The sequence below is a fragment of the Eschscholzia californica genome, unplaced genomic scaffold (genome assembly GCF_041429995.1).
Source record: "Eschscholzia californica isolate CP2 unplaced genomic scaffold, dmEscCali1.0.p SCAF_5, whole genome shotgun sequence".
NCBI lineage: Eukaryota > Viridiplantae > Streptophyta > Magnoliopsida > Ranunculales > Papaveraceae > Eschscholzia > Eschscholzia californica.
Genome location: NW_028238472.1, coordinates 1802422 through 1820483, shown reverse-complemented (window position 1 = coordinate 1820483; position 18062 = coordinate 1802422). Strand labels below are relative to the sequence as shown.

The following is an 18062-nucleotide window of genomic DNA, read 5'->3' as shown; positions in this document are numbered from 1 at the left end:
AATGAGCTAACTCTTTAGTTTCTTCACGCGTTGTATGTAAGTCCTGTAGGAAAAAAATAATTAGGTCGACATATTATTTGTCAATGGATACTGCAATGTCCATCATTTATAATTCAGTGTGTTTGGTAAGACGGTTCAGATAGAGCAGAAAAACTTGCAACAAAATAAAATAGAGTAGAAAGAGTAAAGTAAACTCAAACAATTTGGCTTCTACAAACTCGAAATTAAAAAAATTCCATCCAATGAATAATGACATAAAATTCCACCCAAAGACATAATTGAGTTTATTAGAACATATAATTGACTAATTTCCACCCTAACAAATTCTTTTCCCTAAACACTCTAAGAATCAAGTAATAAAGGAATTTAAGAACATGAGGGACCTTCTTCACGTGGGATTCACATGTTGTGATTAGGAAAAATAAAATTAGGGTTAACTTTTAGAACTTAATTTTAGTAAATTTGGTCAAACAATGTGGGCATATTGGTTGTTTAATACTAATCAAGTAGATCTAATCTTATTTTAAGTAGGAGTATCAACACTATAAATGATGCTTTGTAATTGCTGGTTTACCAACTCTTTTTTTGAACTTATCAAAATCTTGGAAGGTAGTTTAATGTAAATCACACATATAAATAAGATCCAAAGTTGATTGATAATATTGATATTAATCTCAAATTGTAAACACAACTTAACCATATAGGCACATGTTGTGAGAAGGACCTACATCAGGATCGCCTTAATAAGAACTGTTTGAGATCGACCAATATTCAAGGCACTTTCTGAACATCACATGATTCACATCCTAGTCTAGCTAGCTCACTATATCTATATTAGCATTATCATACATCACTTGGGCAACCCTTACCTCGTAAGCCAGTTTTCAAGGAGAGTTTAGGCCCAATAGACTAACATGTTACCAAAGCTAGTGTCACGGGCGAGTTGGTATCCTTAGTCCTGCGTGGATGGAGAGACTCCCACCCTGCTGATGAAGGGGGTATTAATAGCATTACATCTTAGCATCGAATTTGCAAAGTAGACATGCCGTGGGCAATTCTTTCTTTGTAAGCCTGTTTTCGAGGAAACTTAGGTCCATTGGACTCTAGCACTCTAATTGCATTAATTGAAGAAAAAAGAATTTGTATACCTTTGCACAACATCATGCTGCAAAAATCAGATAGGAACTTCAAACTCTTTATTTTCAGTCCAAGATTCATCTTTTAAACAATATATTGGGTTACCCAATTCTAGTATACAGTTAGTTTTACCTTAAAAGAAGTGATCTTCACACACATTTGTTCGATTGTTTCAGAACCCTCCGAAATTCATCTGCAATTCCCTTTAACAGAGCTGGTTTTCGAATAATTCCATTCATTCCTACCTGCAAGCATTTCTCTCCTACATTTTCATCAGCACTAGCAGTAAAAGCTATAATCAATGGCCAAATTCCACTTCGAAACTTTCGAATCCTTATTGCTACTTCAAACCCATCCATTTTCGGCATATGAAGATCTAAGAGAACAATTTGAATTGAAGTTCCTGTTGATCCAAGAGTGTTCAAACATTCAAAACCAGAAGAAACTGCAGTCACGTTGCAACCGAGTTTTTCGAGAAGTTTACGTGTCACGAGTCTGTTAACACCATCATCGTCGGCTAATATAACTTGAAGTCCTCCGAAAAGAGAATTCGAAAGTGGATGATCTATTGATTCTTCTGGGACAGAAATTGGCCCTCCTAAAGATTGTTGTAGATGAAATTTCAGTATGAGGGTCATGATTTGTGGAAGGCCCCTGGAGTTTGGAACTACTCTGATGGTTCCTTGCATCATCTGCAAATTATTTGGAACAACAATTATCATGAACATTCATCTTTGCTCATAGATATATCAGAAATATGCTCGTTTCGATGTCATTCCCAACTGAAACTACAAGAGCAAAAGTGTGTGTGTGTGTTCGGTTTTTCCGCAGAACGTTTTTCAAAGCAGATTCAGGGAACAGTTTAAGGATGCTTTTAAAAGCTGGTTTGTCTCGAAGTCAGTTGTCAAGAACCCAAATAGGAAACACGTAGAGAAAATTTCCACCGATACCAAATCAACCCTTGAGGAGGTTTGATATCTAGAATTTGTTGTTGCTTGCAAAGAACTATCATAAATGCCGTTCTAAAAGCCACATCTTAATCAAGAGTCAAGACAAGACCAAAATGTGCCTTTTATCCTTCCTAGAACGATTGGTTAAATGGAAGTTTCTTAGTATTTGTTTCTTCTTAATTAATATTAACGGGTCCCTTGATTTCCTAGAGCATCAATTACTACCCATGAGTTGCAAGGTATTGGATAGGGACATAGGGCTTGAAGCTATATTTGAGTCACACCGATCAACTTCAGACGGTGATTACTGCAGCGATTTTGACATTGTTCTTGCCCTTCTGGCAAGCTCAATAAACCAACCTCCTTCAAGAGCCTTGATGCTATACAGAAGAATCTAGAGATGTTTTGCTCTCCTATCAAGCTCAATAATCCGAACACGAACTTCCTTGCTAAGTTCAGATCAAATTCAAGTATGGGAGCTGAGTCCTAGTTCGCCCCCGAAAGTTATAGCCACAGTAGGTTCAGAGTGTAGTGATTTCCAGTTTCTTTTCTTGTTCTTGGGTTGGGTTCTCTTAGCTCGATGACTAATGCGAAAAAGTAGTTCCCTCTAAAAGTGGCAGAACTCCTATTTAGCATGACATTTTCATCATCCCGACTTGGGGTGGGAGAGCAGAAATCTAAAGTTATGACACTCTTAATAAGCAATTTCAATGGTTCGAAACATTTTACGACCAAATTGTTTAGACTTAGAAATGTGTCATTTCAAATCCTCGTGTTAAGATATCATCACTATCTAAAGATTATATTGGGAGCCCTTCGCTAAAACTCAATAAACTAAAGTAGTTCCTCGACAAAAAAATTGAAGAAATATAGAACAGAGAGGATTCAGTAACATTACCTGAATGAGCTTCTTGCATATGCTGAGACCAAGAACACCTTCCATTCTCTCGATGCTGTGTTTCCTACTAGAATCTGGTAGCAACGACATTGCTTTATCCTGGGAACTACCATTTTTTATAGCAATCTCGAACTTAATATTCACGTATCCATCGAATGAATTTGGTCTATAAACCGGCCATCTTTGATCATTCCTAATCTGATTCGCACTCACTGCAGAAACCTGAAAAGTTACAAATCGACCTGAATCCGAGGCATTCAGTAGATTCCCAACCATATGAAGTAATACCTGAAAAATTCTTCGCTCATCTCCCAGGACGAAGTTCGGAAGTGTATTATCTATGTCAATCGAAAAATCTAAACTTTTAGATATACATAGACATTTGGAAAGGCAAATTGCTTCTTTGATCATGGAATGAAGTCGAAAAGATCTCATCTCTAATGAAAATCTCCCATTACCCGTCGCCGAAATCTCCATTACATCATTTATCAAGGTCGAAAGGACACTACTTGTTTTTGCCATCGCATCTATAGCAATTCGTTGTCCTTCTCCAATATATCCTTGTTGCATCATTGAAAGTAGGCCTGAGATTGAGTGCATTGGCCTTCTCATTCCTTTACTCATTACTTTCTGAAATGAGTATCTTGCTTGACTTGCCATCAACACATCTTCTCTAGCTTGTTGCAGAGCTCGGTTTTGCTCCACGAGTTTCTCTCTCATCAATTGGGATTCTTCAAGAACTGAAGCATGGGATAGTGCAACAGCAACTTGATCAGCTACTACCTCGACGATTTCTAGTTCATGGAAGCCCCAAACTCTTGAATCTTCATTACGAAGAACCAAAACCAGAATAGCATAACAAGCTTGGATTACTTCAGGTGTACCTCCTTTGAAGTCTGAAACACTAAGTACTTGCATTCTTATGGCAGCCACAGAACCAAACTCAGAAGACCCACCACTACTAGCTTCTCCCAATAAAGAATCTTGTCTCAAGATCTTAACACCCTCATTCTCCTTGATTTCTAATATATCTGGGTCGGAAATTGGGATCGAGACATGGTAAGATTTCGAAGAGGAACTCATCTCATTCAAATCATGAGTTAGATTCATCACGTCTTTCCCTTCATCGGGCATCCAAACAGCACAATTTTTAAGGTCTAATGTCTTCGATAACTCGACAAGGGTAGTGTATAATATGGTATGTCTATCGAGAGACTTCCGAATTTCATGGGTAAGCATTCTAACATGCCAACATGCTTCCTTTTGTTTCTTCATCATCCCGACTTCTCGATCAAGTTCCCAAGTTTTCTTCCTCAAAAATACTTCTCTCACCTTTACTTTGAGAAGTAAAGGTATGAGAGTCATTAGTGAAATCGCCGTAGCACAAGAGACTAGAGCAGTGAGAAACTTAAAAATGGTTAAGGCTACCATCAAGTGGAATGGATGCAAACTGTAAGTCCAACCATTAAGCAAATGGGTCATTCCACATAAGACAATGAACGCTAAGAACTGAACGAAAATCCATTTGAACGGAATATTTGAACGACTAAGGAAATAAACGAGTTCGATTGGAATCGAAAAATAAGCTATTGCAATTAGAAAATCACTAACTTTTTGAGATAGTAGAATTCTCTCAATACTCCAAAATCCTTCTTCATCGTCACAATAACACCGATGTAATCCCGTTTCACTAGCCGAAACAAATAAAAACACAGGAGAAATGAATAGAACAATGGCTACTACTTTTGCCATTGAACCAAAACTACTACTTTCTATCATTTGTGCAAAAAGATAATCATTAAGCTAATCAAAGTTGGAGAGGACGAAAAACCCTAAACTCAAATCCCCCCCAAAAAAACAAGCTCTTTTCCACCCAAGAAAAGAAAGTATACTAAAATTCAAAACCCATCTCTTAAAATTAAAGATCCAACATACCCATTAAACCCAGACCCTAAAAACACAATCTCCCTCTTTCTCCAATCAAATCTCTTCTACCCTTTCTTCATTTTTGAGCTCACTATGTTCTATAGTTCCTATCTTGGTGATAATCTCTTCAATTCTAAGAAATTCCTCAACAACAAAAACTTGAAAAACAAAAATCAGATAGAAGTGAAAAAAAAAATACCTAAAAAATGATCCTCAGATTTTGGTCAGTTTGAGTAATTCACCAAACCCAAACTGCCATTTTTGAAGACATCAAAGTTTCTCCATAAACACTGTTAGAATAACCCTCATCCTCATCAATCAAAAACCCTAGAAAAAAACTCATCTAACTGCATAAAACCCACTAAAACACTGTAAAAGATGGTAAAGAAGTAATTTGATATCTGGGTTTTGTTTCTGAACTCTGAATCTCATAATATTATTTATAACAACAGTATGAAGAAGAACAAAACAAAATTTGGGTTGTCTATGATTGAGAAAATACTCTGTTTCTCTTGTTGTTTGTTTCTTTAGATTTCAAAAAGATTGCTCATTTATGAATCAGAAAGAAATTCTTCACACTGAAGGGAGAGAAAGTAGAGAGAGAGAGAGAGAGTGGGGAGGTGAAAGTAGAGAGAGAAAATGTATTGGTTAGCTAAAAAGAGTAAACAAATAGAGTACCTGGCAAGATGAAAACCTGGAAGAGTTCTCTGTATCTTCTAGCACAACGTTCAAGTATTATTGTTTGTTATTTATTTTTAGGTTTGTTTCCAAATGACCCTCATAGTGTGACTAACTTGGCTCCCAATTTTGTTGAGCATCTCCATTTGACCCTTTTTTCCGTTACTGTCAGCAGTCCGGTTAGATTGTTTCCGTAATGTGACTAATTGGCCCCCAAAGTTATCGACAATCTCCATCTGACCCCTTTTTGCGTTACTGTCAGTAATCATTTTTTCCATTTTCATCTTCATTTCTTTTGCTTCAAGAATTAGCTCACCACCAACTAGGCGAGTTCGTTACATTACGGTGGTCATCTAGGTATTGACCTTTTGGTTTAGCATACATTACTGTAAGGTGTGTGGGGGTGGAATTAGATTACTAGAGATCACATTCGGAAACAGTACATTCTAAAACAGTGTTGGATACACAAGAATTAGCTCACCACCAACTAGCTCACCACCAACTAGGCGAGTTCGTTACATTACGGTGGTCATCTAGGTATTGACCTTTTGGTTTAGCATACATTACTGTAAGGTGTGTGGGGGTGGAATTAGATTACTAGAGATCACATTCGGAAACAGTACATTCTAAAACAGTGTTGGATACACAAGAATGAATCAAGGATCCCATTTTGAGTCGATTCTTTGGGGAAACACTTTAAGAAAATGACGAACACCACAGTAGAATGTGAAACATAAACTACACTGGCTTGGTTGGAGCTAAAGAAAAAGACTGAATCCGAGCCTGAATCCTAGCGCGGCAACTGAAAGGGTGGCGTGGCGGTTAACTTCAGGAGCCCATACAAGCGATAACGAAAACTAAATTATCAACAACGAAAAGAAGGAAAATGCATAAAATGACATTCAAAACCAAAGAAGATATCAATTACTAGAACATCACATCTTAACCGTGACTCAGAAGGGTGTTCTGAAGTACTTACATAAGCTTTCTGTAATTGATTCGACGACCAAGAAAAGTTACACTAGATTGAATTTCAGCCTCTCAGGCAAGTCACCATTGCATCAACTGCTTAATATATTAAAAGGAAGTGTTAAATTTCCTGTACAGGAAGTTGGCGAACCATCTTTAACTTATGCCTTGAGTTTTACAATCTGCTGCCCTTCGGCGATGTTGTTCTTTCTCTGAGTAGAACAAGTTATTCTTTTCTCTAATCGTGAAGATGTTCATCGTCTCCGTCTTCAGGAGATTGGCATCCTCCAAGATCTGCATTTCCTGCAAAGATGGACGAATTTAGACTGTACTCCACAAGTTAGTTGTAATTGTTCATTTTGGCTATTACATGAGACCACATTAATAATTAGGGCGACCACGAGAGAAGATATAATTGAATATGTCCATTTGGGAATATTCTCTCGCGGAATAGTACAATAAGAAGGGAATATCCTACTTAGTCTAACTAATATTAGTAAGGGGCACAATAGTCATATTACATTATTTCAGACAATACGATGAGCTATTAATTCAGATATTTAATGTATGACAGAATGGGCTCAAAATGATCCCTTCTCAACCACTTAGACAAGCCAGCGTACGAGTCAGATAACAACTAGCATTCTGAAATTTGAGTCCATCAAATCTCAAGTCGGATTTCAAACCTGAACTTGAAAAGAAAACCACCTAAACGTTACCCTCCTCCTTGTAGTGTTTGAAACAGATGAAACTTCACAAGGTGGGACGAACTAAGATAATACTTACCCGTCAAGTCACTTCTCCAGTCGGTTAAACGTGACGGCATTCCAATTCCCCGAGATTGTAGCATGAAACTACTTCCACCAAAATGTTGATGATGATCGTCATTTGCCCTCATTGAGGTCCTTCCCGAAGAGTCATGTGGGGATCTGAAACCAACACTTGAAATAGTTGCACCAACTACTGCTGGTGGCAAATTGCTGGTAGAAGTATCAACTTTTAGATCAACATTGGCTTCCTTCTTGGGATCGAAAATGAAGGAAGCAACAATTACCTATGAATAACAATTACACTACATCTTTAGAATTAGAACTGTGGATAAAAGACACCATCGTCGAACTTGTATGGTGTGATAGCCATCTGAGCACGTGTTCCATAACCATACCTGTACTGGGCCTGCGGCTTTCAGCGGGCCACCAACTCCACCTCCAATAATGGAGCCATCTGTGCCAGAAAGGCACACACTTAGTCCACCAGTTCTTGATGAAGCTCCTCCTGTCTCAGTGTGCAGGTAAGATCCTGACAGTGAAAGGATTTCAAACCGTCCCTGAACAGAGAGAAAAGAACTACATTAGCCAGATGAAGAAGCAAGCTCGTTATAGAACAAATCTGTGGCAACGCCCTTTTGTAGATTGAAGGACTAAACAGTTTTAACCTCTAGCACATGCATTTGTAATACCAGTACAGACTTCTTACTCTTCATGTTAGTAGTTTTTACTACTAAAGATTGAAATAGCTCGACAAATTCAAAAAACAACAAGAAACTGCATATTTGACAATTAGCCAACAAATTACCTACCAATTGCAATACTTCTACAAGATAAAGTTTGAGATAGAATACTAGATTCAGAAAGCAAAGAAAAATCTCGAAGATCGTCTACCTCATAAGTCACATTGCCTCCTAAAGTAGCTGGCTGGAGGAGAGATGCATTAGAAAGTGAACCAGATGCTGAGAGAATACATACTGCCCGCTTCCTTTGCTGCATGAACGTCATGATCTTTTGGGCAACATCCTAATAAGAATCCCATCATTGCCATTATTTATAAGAGCGAAATTTCTTGTCAAACATTAACAGGGCTTCAGACACTTTTCATATAACTAATAAAATACACAAACTGACAAACACTTCATACCTCACCGGCTGCCACAGAGATGACATGTGGTGTAAAACCTTGCCCTGCATTTCCTGCATCGAAAAGCTAAATTAAAATACAATTTAATTTTATAACTTACCTCTTTATCAGTCTATAATTTTCATTTATGGAAAACTTCGCAGTCTATGCTTTCACAAGCCAACCTTTTCAGTCAAAGGAGCTGAAACCTAATCATGAGTTTGTTCTAGATTATAGACCTAAAAGATAAAACATCGGTCGAAAAATATCTTATGCCAAAAAAAATTATAAAGACCAAGGTAACATCGTAAAACAACTAAGTTATATGTTACATACTATTTGAAATGATGCCTCGTAAAATGCCAGAAAAACGATACTATAAGCCCTCGAAAATTCTATATACTTTACGCATCTGTCCCTTTTTAACTTTGTTAGTACTTAGAATATTAATAATAATAAACTATTTATATTTACATGTATATTTTATATGAATGAGTTCCTTTTTAAGTCTAATCCTTTCTTATATATTTCTTTTTTATAAGGCTCTTTTCGATTAGTTAATCCTATTATTTACTTATTGTTCTCATTCTAGGAATTATATAAGAGGCAACAAGGTTTGTGCCTCTTGCCTCTAGACTTACTTAGAATATTTCGAACGTTGAAAAGTTCCTCAATTTTCCTCTCTAATTTTGGGAACATTGGCTTGGAACATGGAAAAAGAACTAAACCCACATTCGATACAAATCGATTTTCATCTATCAATATAAATATTTCATTTCCATTTTGGTTTTTAGGTCAAAATCCCCCCATCATTTAGCTTTGCCTAACAAGTTCATTAAATCACAACAAGAATCAAACTACCACCATTAATCACATGCATTCTACTAGGATTTAAGAATTCATCCATTGATTTAAAGAAATTTAACAGTTCTATCAAAATAATAGTGAAATTTCCAAACCAAAAAAAACAGAGAAAAACAGTCAATTGGGGAGTATAATCAATCAAGTTGTACAAGTAAGAAAACGAAAAATTAAACTAAACCCACATAAATTAAATGAACAAGAAATAAAATGATGCAAAAAAGTTTTGATCTTGATAAGGGTTTAATGAGAATTCACCTAGACCAAGCAACTGAGATTTCTTAGAAGAGGGTGAAGAAACAGAGGAAGTTTCTTTCTTGGTTGGAGAAGAAGGAAGAGGAAGTGAAGTAGAAGAAGGAGACTTCTTATTAGTAAGTGATGGTGGTGGTGGTGGTGCTGATGTTGTTGTTTCAGGTGTACCATACTTCCTAGGTCTACCTCTTTTTCTCCGTACAGTTTCCGGCGGTGGTGGTGGTGGGGAAGAAGCAAGAGGTGATCTACCCGTTACTGAATGTGGTGAGAAAAGGTGAGTAGTGGGTTCAGAGGAAGAAGAGTAATGGGTAGAAGATGGGTTGTGTTGTTGGTGGTGGAGCTGGTTTTGTTGTTGTTGGTGGTGGTGGTGGTGAGGGTTTGAGAATAAACCATTTGTAGTGGAAGTGATGGTGGTGGTTGTGGTGGTTCCGGTAGTGGGGTGGTGGTGGGGGTGTTGATGATAGTAGGGGCTTAGACCACTTTCGTTTCCTTCCATGAGAGAGAAAGATGAGAGAGAGAGAGAGAGAGAGTGAGATTTGGGATTTTTGGGTTCTCGATTGGATTTTCCTTTTTTTTTTTTCTTTTTTTCTTTTGAGAGATTTTAGGGATTTGAGTATAACAAAAAATAAATAGATGATAAGGTGTTCCATGTTGTAAGATATTATTATGTGGATCATAAATGAGGATATCATCATAAGTCAAATTTGAAGTCTGACTCTGATGTCTGAATTGACCTTGAGTCAGACTACAAGATATTTGTTTTTGTTTCGGTCGTCTTAGATGATTGTTTTTTTTTTGTTGATTTCAGTGCATTTGAATTAGACGATTCAGATTTTGAAGAGTCAGATTTAGACAACGAAGAAAAACATAAAGAAGATAAACACCACCTTAGGTTATATGTTCGAGCACAAAAATAGAATATGATTACCACGATTAACAATCTCCTAATGTGATTTTAGTAATCACAATAGCTTGTGGTATTTTCAACAAAAAACCAATAATTTGTGATACAATTTTGTTTCAACAAGAATGTAATATGCGAAAATTAATTGTCTTTAAGTTATGTGATTGTCGATTCCAAAGAAAAAATAACATAAATCCATCAACCCATGAGTTATAGATCCACCGTTAAAAGGAAATTTAGTTATGCAATAAATGTGTCTTGTGATTCATTTATGTAAATATATCATTGTGGAATGCAAGTCTTTGTAATTGCATTACATTTCTTGCGACATCAAGTCATAACTTCACAGTTCACCGTCTCAGAAGTATTATTTTACTTATTGAATTCGAAATACTGTGAACAAATTTATGATTATGCTACCAAGAAAATATTGGGAATATCACTATAATCTAAAATATTCAATCAAACAAAAGGTTATGATTTAAAAATTACAATAAACAATAAATAAACAAATTTTGGGAATAATAATATAATTTAAAATGTTTAGTGATGATTCATTACCATTTTAACTTCTTTAATAAGTGAAGTAATTTGCCATCTGTAAAAATCCCCCTCGAATCTTCCATCTAATACATTTTGTAGATTGACTAGGGATAATTTATGTTGGGGGTGGTTTGTAAATATTTATGAACTTAAGATTAAGCCTAAAAAATAGGCTTCATAATACTATAAGTCCAATACTAGTATAAAATTTACGAAATATCTAAAAAAATAAAAATTTGATATTCCAGATTTTTTTTTTTTTGTTAAGGATTGATATTCCAGATTGAAAAAAGAAATCAGTTTTAAATATATTGTTTATAGATTCACCAAACAAATCATTTTTTTTTCAACAAAAAAGAGACAAATCATTTTTCAATAACATTGTTATCTTACTGCATTAACTAATTGTTATCTTACTGCATTAACTAAAACATAAATAACTTCATCTGTAAAAATCTGTCATCTGTAAAAATCCAGCTAGAATATTTTATCTAATACACTTTGCAGATTGACTAGGGATAAATTTATGTTGGGGCTGGTTTATACATATTTATGAGTTCTAGATTAAGCCCGAAAAAATAGGCTTCATAATACTATGAGTCCACTACTAGTATAAAATTTACAAAAGATTTTAAAAAATATAAAGATTTGATTTTCGAGATTTACCAAAGAAATCATTTTAAAATATATTGTTTTTAGATTCACCAAACAAATCATTTTTCAATGACATTGTTATCTTTACTACATTAAACAAAACGTAAATAACTTCATGCATTTTATTATTATTTAACTCCATGCAGCTTAGTTTGTGTTACAAAATACAAACTCATTCCCACACAAATGTACGCGTTCATTAAACAACTATACACACTGGTGACGCGTTTGTTGAAGAAAAAATAGAGATTAAAAAACATAAACTTATAACCTATCATTTATTAATTTTGGACCTTAAATCCAAAATATTTGTGTGGGCAATTATTATTTTTTTATCGGAAAAAGAAGAAACATAATATAAGAACATCTCCAACACAACACTCTACAGAAACTCTGAAAATCTTAGTTGTCAAGTGTGAAAATTGGATCTCTAAAAGGTCTATTTCCTTCTTTTGAGAAAATTGAATGTATTGATTCTGATATTTAAAAATATTAAATGATTTATCTAAAATCAAAATTCTTTTTTCTTTTGAGAAATCGACTACGGTATACGTTATTCATTACAAGTCATTGATACACCATCAACATGTGTGAAACTTGATAACCACTTTAGTGATTAGTGAAACCAATAACTGAAGGGGCCTAAACCCCAACAACATAGAGCCTAAAGTCCTACAAATTTAGTATTATTTGTACCTTTACTAACTCAAATTCAATAACTATGGAATCCGCCTCTTCTTGAACCGAACCTGGGATTTCTGTAGTTGTGGAGTCTATGTCAAACACTATCAACCACTTGGGCAACCAAGTGCTGACAAAAAATCAAAATTCTTAAACACCTAAAATAAAAATGGGAGCAGTATTTCGTTTGTTTATATTATAATTAGCGTGATTCTAATTTACATCAACAAATCAGAGTGGCGCAGCGGAAGCGTGGTGGGCCCATAACCCACAGGTCCCAGGATCGAAACCTGGCTCTGATATAATTTTTTTTTTGTACTATTACAGCAAGGCAAAACCACATCATAATAACAAGAACAATTGTTACTATAAGTATCCCAATCAAATTTCAATAGTATTTTTGTTCCAAATCTCAATAACAGTGGCCCAAGAGTACAGGAAATCGAGCTTTCAACCATAGAATGATTACGTATAAACAAACAGTATTTCTAGTAATATTGCTACAAAGTGCAAGCTTTTCGATGCTTCTTCATGATCCGTCTCGTGGGAATTCTGAATCGTTCGTCTCTTCGCAAGTTTCTTCAGGTTTAGAGTTCCTAAGTTCTTCAAGCTGCAACATAATAAAGAACACTCACGAAAATGAAAAGAAGCAAAACAGTAGCTAAATACTTGAATTAAAACTATGTAAGTCGGACCAAAGCGATGTAACAATGGTGTAACAGTTTGTGGAAGTTACTGTTATGTTATAACGAAGAAAATGAGTGTTTACGTTCAAATCCGGACGATGTTGAAAAATGGTCACTGTAACGGCGAAAAAGGGTTTTATGCAGTCTCCCTTTTGTTACAATCAAGACATGGTTACAGAAAACGAACGTTATCTTGACGCCAAAAATCATGCAAGAAAACGGTATAGGGGTTTCTAGTAGTCCCATATCGCCGTCCAGAGCCTAGCCTATAGCTTAGTAAGTGTCGATGCCTTACGAGTATGCTTGTGGAGCCTTCAGCAAAACCCCGTACCTGTTGGGCTTGGGACTGGGTGTCACAAGCAGGGACAATTTCGATAACTGCTAAGGCTTTACATCTCTAACAAAGTGAGACATGTGGGCATTCATGATTCAGAGTTTACCTCTTTGCAGGTTTCCTTATGTGCTAATGAAAGCTCATTATACTTTATCTGTAAATCCGAAATTTCAGCTTTAAGCTTTTCATATTCGGAAACAGTTGGACCTCCTAATTTTTCTTGAACAAACCTGTCGAAAAAGAATCAGACATAACCCATTAACCATTTGGCACACTAACATAATGCAGAATAATGGTGATTCTGTAAGGTTGTGTTTGATAACCTTCATTTCCGTGAAAACAGGCGGGTCCTAAAGAAATAGGCTAGTTTACCATTGTCTGATTGCAGTTCTATTGGAAGTATGAGACATTGACTCCCAACCATGATAAAAAAATGTGATGTTCAATCAATTCGGTTGAATGAATTTATATGTCTTCCTTACAGAATCATTTTCACAAAACTCGTGGATATGAATACACTTCAACAGAATACATTTACCACATTTGTTTTATAAAAGTCGGACGGAATTGATAGTCGACCATATTGGAAGCTTCTTTATCTAAAGAATTTGCAGATAAAGAAAATATCACTTCTATATATTAAAAGAGATTGCATCAAAATCGAACTTACTCAACTGCAGATGATGGTTTGTCATTCTTCTCATAGAGTGCAACAAGAACTACAAGAAAATCGATATCACAAGATAAGAGATTAATGAGTTCGATAACAATTGGGTTTGCCTTACAAAAGGTAAATGAGAAGAAAACCTTTGGTGAGGGCATCAAGGACTCCACTAGATTCAAGATACTTCCTAAAAGCTTCTTTCTTTGCTTCCTTTTCCTGTGAATAATGACAGGTTCAAACGATATTTACTAACATATAAAACATATGGAAATTAATGATAATCACTGGAACTTTTCGGGTATCCACATACAAGAACCTAAGCAATTTGGCTCGGGATGATGATCGAAGTAGTAGAAGTTGCTTACAGTTAGCTTAATAATGTGATGGATTCACCTACTGAGAACATAATGCACACCTTTACAAGTTTAATGATGTATTCAGATATTGATGTGATAATATCTCTAAATACTTCATATGAACTCAAAGACACCAACTTTCTAAATACAACCTCTTTACATTACAAATCAACTTTGGGTTTGAGATAATATACTCATGGGAACCAAATTCCTAAATAAAACCCCCGACTAAAACTTTTTCGCCCTTGACTAGCAACCTGTCAAAAACCGAAACCCATTTTGCCCAAAATGCAACACATGATCTACAAGATGATGAGATAGGAGGGCTCATACACAAGTAGTTAGAGGTAGTCACGGGTAGGACCGCCGACTAATATGTCCGTGAAATTAGGTATGCGCTAAACCTTATTTCACTATAAATAAGGGTTATTGTCAATCACAGATACTAAGTTATCAGCTTATTAGTTAGAGAAGCATGATCACAGCTCGACAAATAATCAATTCGCTAAACTGGAGCAAGATAACGAGAAGCATTCGAGAAAAGAAAAATCACTTAAAGAAATTCATGCATTTATCATAAGTTAGTAGACTACACAATATTTGCACTTGACATTCTAGATTCCTTTTTATGTGATATTTCATGTGTACAGTAGTACACAAGCATACATTCAACTTTTGTGGGTGCTATAACATTCACCGAAAATGCTTAGGAATAGCAAAAGTTTTCAGCCCTATCGATCGAGCTGCCCCCATTAATCTGAAGGTTGCTCAGTCACAATTTGACCATATAATTAGGGAGGGATTGAACGATGAAGCACCAGTCTACTTACTGGACAAGGAACTATAATTCTTTAACTACCCCATTTTTTAGGTTTCTCAAATGTACATGATTTATCTTTCACCTAGTATAACAAGATTGATTTAGGTGTCAAATGTGTTCAAAATGTTCAGATACAATAAGATTTCATATTAAAGCAGATCTAGTAAATCCAAACAGGGGTATTATACTAAAGCATGCCCTAGTCCTGATTATGCACAAACATATACCAAAAGAACTTTTAGGTAAACCCCATTAATCATCCCTTAGAAACATCAATTGAACTAAACCCTTGTCTACATACATTATCAGGTGCTGAGATTCTAAAGTTTGCCCTAGAGAATATGCACATCAAAAGATAAAGGAATTTGCTTTTCAAGAAATAAAAAGGTAAAATGAAGCTAATATTGAAAATGAACCAAGATCTCTGAGAGAAATAAATATAACTATTTGTAAGTTAAGCAACTAAATACCCAGAAAAGAAAACCAATGAGAAAATCAAAAGTTACCATCTTTATGGCATTTGCTTATGAAATCAAATCTAGCTTGAATATGGGTTTTGTAAAGTGCTTTTAGGGTTATGAGTTAAGAGATGAATGGAGATAGACTTTGGGTTGAATCTGTCTGTAAGTTGAAAGATGAAACAACTGTCACCAAGAGCTCTCTCTCTCTATTCTAGCAGTGTTAAATTGTTAATACAGCAAAATTGAGTTGCCATTGGTGTTTGGTCAAATGATGTCAACCTTGACTGTTTACTGAAATGATGTGGATGGAACACATTACTGGTGCCTTATGTGAGTTATGTCTCAGTGTGTGGCGGTTCGGCACGCTAGTCAAGACAGCGTCTCTAACACTGTCAGAATAGAAAGTCTGAGCACAGAAACGTCTCATACATCGACTCAACTATTGTTGGGTTGTGGTCGTGGTGTTTCATGACGTAGTGGGTTTGTAATTTCGAAGACCACTGACCAAATAATCACGACACATAAGTTTTTTTTTTCTTTTTTTTGTGTAACTCTAATGTGGTGGTATTTTGTTTTAAGCCTGACATTTTGGTTGCTTAATCTGTCTGTCTGTTTAGAAGAAATTAGTGTTTTTTCTCAACATGAAGTTGGTGACTTTTCACTATCTCCAATGTCCACCCGCCACCACCTACTATTGTTTATCTACTCTACAGTGAAGAGAAATATTTATAGAGTTTCAAAAGGAAACCCCGTAGGCATCTCCCGCCCTAAGAATATAAAAAACTAGTGAGAAGCGTTCCTTTTTTGCTGCTCGCAAGGGGTTTACAGTTGCTTGCAATAGGTTTGCAACTGACTTCAAAAAGTTTCTAACTAGTTTGTGAAAGTGTTGCAACAGATTGTAACAGTGTTGCAATTGCTTACAAAAAGGTTGCAACTGCTTCCAAAAGAATTATACAAAAATTACAAAAATATTTGGTTTTTAACCAAATAAAATATAACCTGTCTTTTTAAATAAAAAATTTGATTTGGGACTTCGACTTAATCTCCTGCTGAAATTTTGATAAAACTCACAACAATAATTTCCTCCGTGCCCAAAGCAGTGGCCTAAATATATTATATAGTAGACAAAATCACCGTTAAATTGATAGATAAATGAAAATGATATATCTTGCTTCAATTTTATTTATTATAATAGAATGCTAAACTAAGCAAAATGAACATGAGTATAAGCAAAAAAAAAAAACATTTCTAATTCAAGTGGAAGGTGAAATTTTAATCAATTTGACCTTGAAATAACTAACCAATCTTAACTATCTAGAAAATAGAGTAACTGCCCCAGTAGATCGAGATCGGTCACATGAACATAGCACAAAAAAACTTATTATTCGACACGAGAGAGAGTAAGAACATGAATCCTGAATTCTCAGGAATGAGTGATGGTTCGATGTCAGATGTATCAATCTGATCCATGGACTTTGATATGTCATCAACTGAGAATGGTATACTGCACCATTATAAACAAAACAGAAATCAAAATTTTAGTAATAACTCTGTGAAACTAAAACGAATTAAAAAACGATAGAATATTCGAATAGTTGAGCTTTATCATTTAATCTCGAATCGTCATCTAAGAGGAAAGAATTGCTAACAGCATTGTTTGAATCTTTCAGTCATCAAAACTATGTCAGGAAACCTTTGTTATCTTCAATATATTCTAATGCTCCTTAAGCGAAATCTCCACAAGTTACTTGGTGTAGTTTCACAACGGCTTGTCATATCTTGGGAAGGAATTTTCCTTATAAGCCTTCAAGTAATTTCGAGGGAGAGAGGGCAAATAATGTTTGAAGGAAAGTGTACCTAGTACACGTTTCAAGCCTCTAATCTCCATCTCTCTTGTGTCCCTCCTATTTGTTTTCGAAGACTAAAATTTTCTAACAAAATAATCTATCAATTACACCAGCAAAGTTGAAGAGTTTTACTTTGCATGTTTGTCGTTGTAAAGATATATATAACTACTGCTTTGGTACATCATCATAAAATGTTTGTTGAGGGTATAGAAGTGTACTTAAATTCATCTCATATGCCATGGAGTAAGAAATATACAGAGATATAAAATATAATATAGAAATGACCGAAATATTTCCATTTCCATGCCTACTGAAATTTCTTAATCCAAGAACTTTAGCAAATTACACCCAATATATTTTCTCCAAACATTGATTTCAAACTCGTCTTCTAGACACACCACTCATTAAGTTAGTTACAAATAAAGAAGTTTTTATCTAACCCTCGTGGACTATATTTTGGCCTCTGTAACCATCCTCCATAGGTTCGACTCTCATATCCAAATCTCTACATGCAATAGCCTACCGTTTTGATCAATTTGATTTTCTTT

General features: G+C 35.3%; 2 protein-coding genes, 1 non-coding gene and 1 pseudogene across 8 annotated transcripts; 1 reads left to right on the top strand and 3 right to left on the bottom strand.

The window, feature by feature from the left end:
* Positions 1 to 637: 637 nt before the first annotated feature.
* On the bottom strand, positions 638 to 5693 carry LOC147536080 (protein EIN4-like). Of its 5 annotated transcripts, none has more exons than XM_086639963.1 (3): positions 2986 to 5634; positions 1270 to 1829; positions 638 to 1165 (listed from the first exon to the last, which is right to left on the bottom strand). In XM_086639963.1, exons 1-2 carry the CDS (start codon positions 4762 to 4764, stop codon positions 1287 to 1289), a joined length of 2322 nt encoding a protein of 773 aa, XP_086496089.1. In that variant the 5' UTR covers positions 4765 to 5634; the 3' UTR covers positions 638 to 1165; positions 1270 to 1286. The 5 variants fall into 5 exon arrangements, with proteins under 5 accessions (XP_086496089.1, XP_086496092.1, XP_086496093.1 ...); XM_086639966.1 differs by lacking the exon at positions 638 to 1165 and having other exon boundaries at positions 1178 to 1829; positions 2986 to 4435; positions 5111 to 5634; XM_086639967.1 differs by lacking the exon at positions 638 to 1165 and having other exon boundaries at positions 1178 to 1829; positions 2986 to 4435; positions 5590 to 5634.
* Positions 5694 to 6467: 774 nt separating this feature from the next.
* LOC147536079 (AT-hook motif nuclear-localized protein 14-like) lies at positions 6468 to 10134 on the bottom strand (annotated as a pseudogene). Its single transcript, XR_015225115.1, has 6 exons — positions 9571 to 10134; positions 8473 to 8525; positions 8220 to 8351; positions 7724 to 7885; positions 7345 to 7612; positions 6468 to 6861 (listed from the first exon to the last, which is right to left on the bottom strand). The product of XR_015225115.1 is annotated as an AT-hook motif nuclear-localized protein 14-like (transcript).
* A 2442-nt stretch (positions 10135 to 12576) lies between these two features.
* TRNAM-CAU (transfer RNA methionine (anticodon CAU)) lies at positions 12577 to 12648 on the top strand. Its single transcript has one exon. It is a non-coding gene; the product is annotated as a tRNA-Met (tRNA).
* A 43-nt stretch (positions 12649 to 12691) lies between these two features.
* Positions 12692 to 16061, bottom strand: LOC147536077 (c-Myc-binding protein). The gene is made up of 5 exons (XM_086643649.1): positions 15713 to 16061; positions 14174 to 14246; positions 14037 to 14085; positions 13473 to 13596; positions 12692 to 12956 (listed from the first exon to the last, which is right to left on the bottom strand). Exons 1-5 carry the CDS (start codon positions 15713 to 15715, stop codon positions 12876 to 12878), a joined length of 330 nt encoding a protein of 109 aa, XP_086499775.1. The 5' UTR covers positions 15716 to 16061; the 3' UTR covers positions 12692 to 12875.
* Positions 16062 to 18062: the final 2001 nt, after the last annotated feature.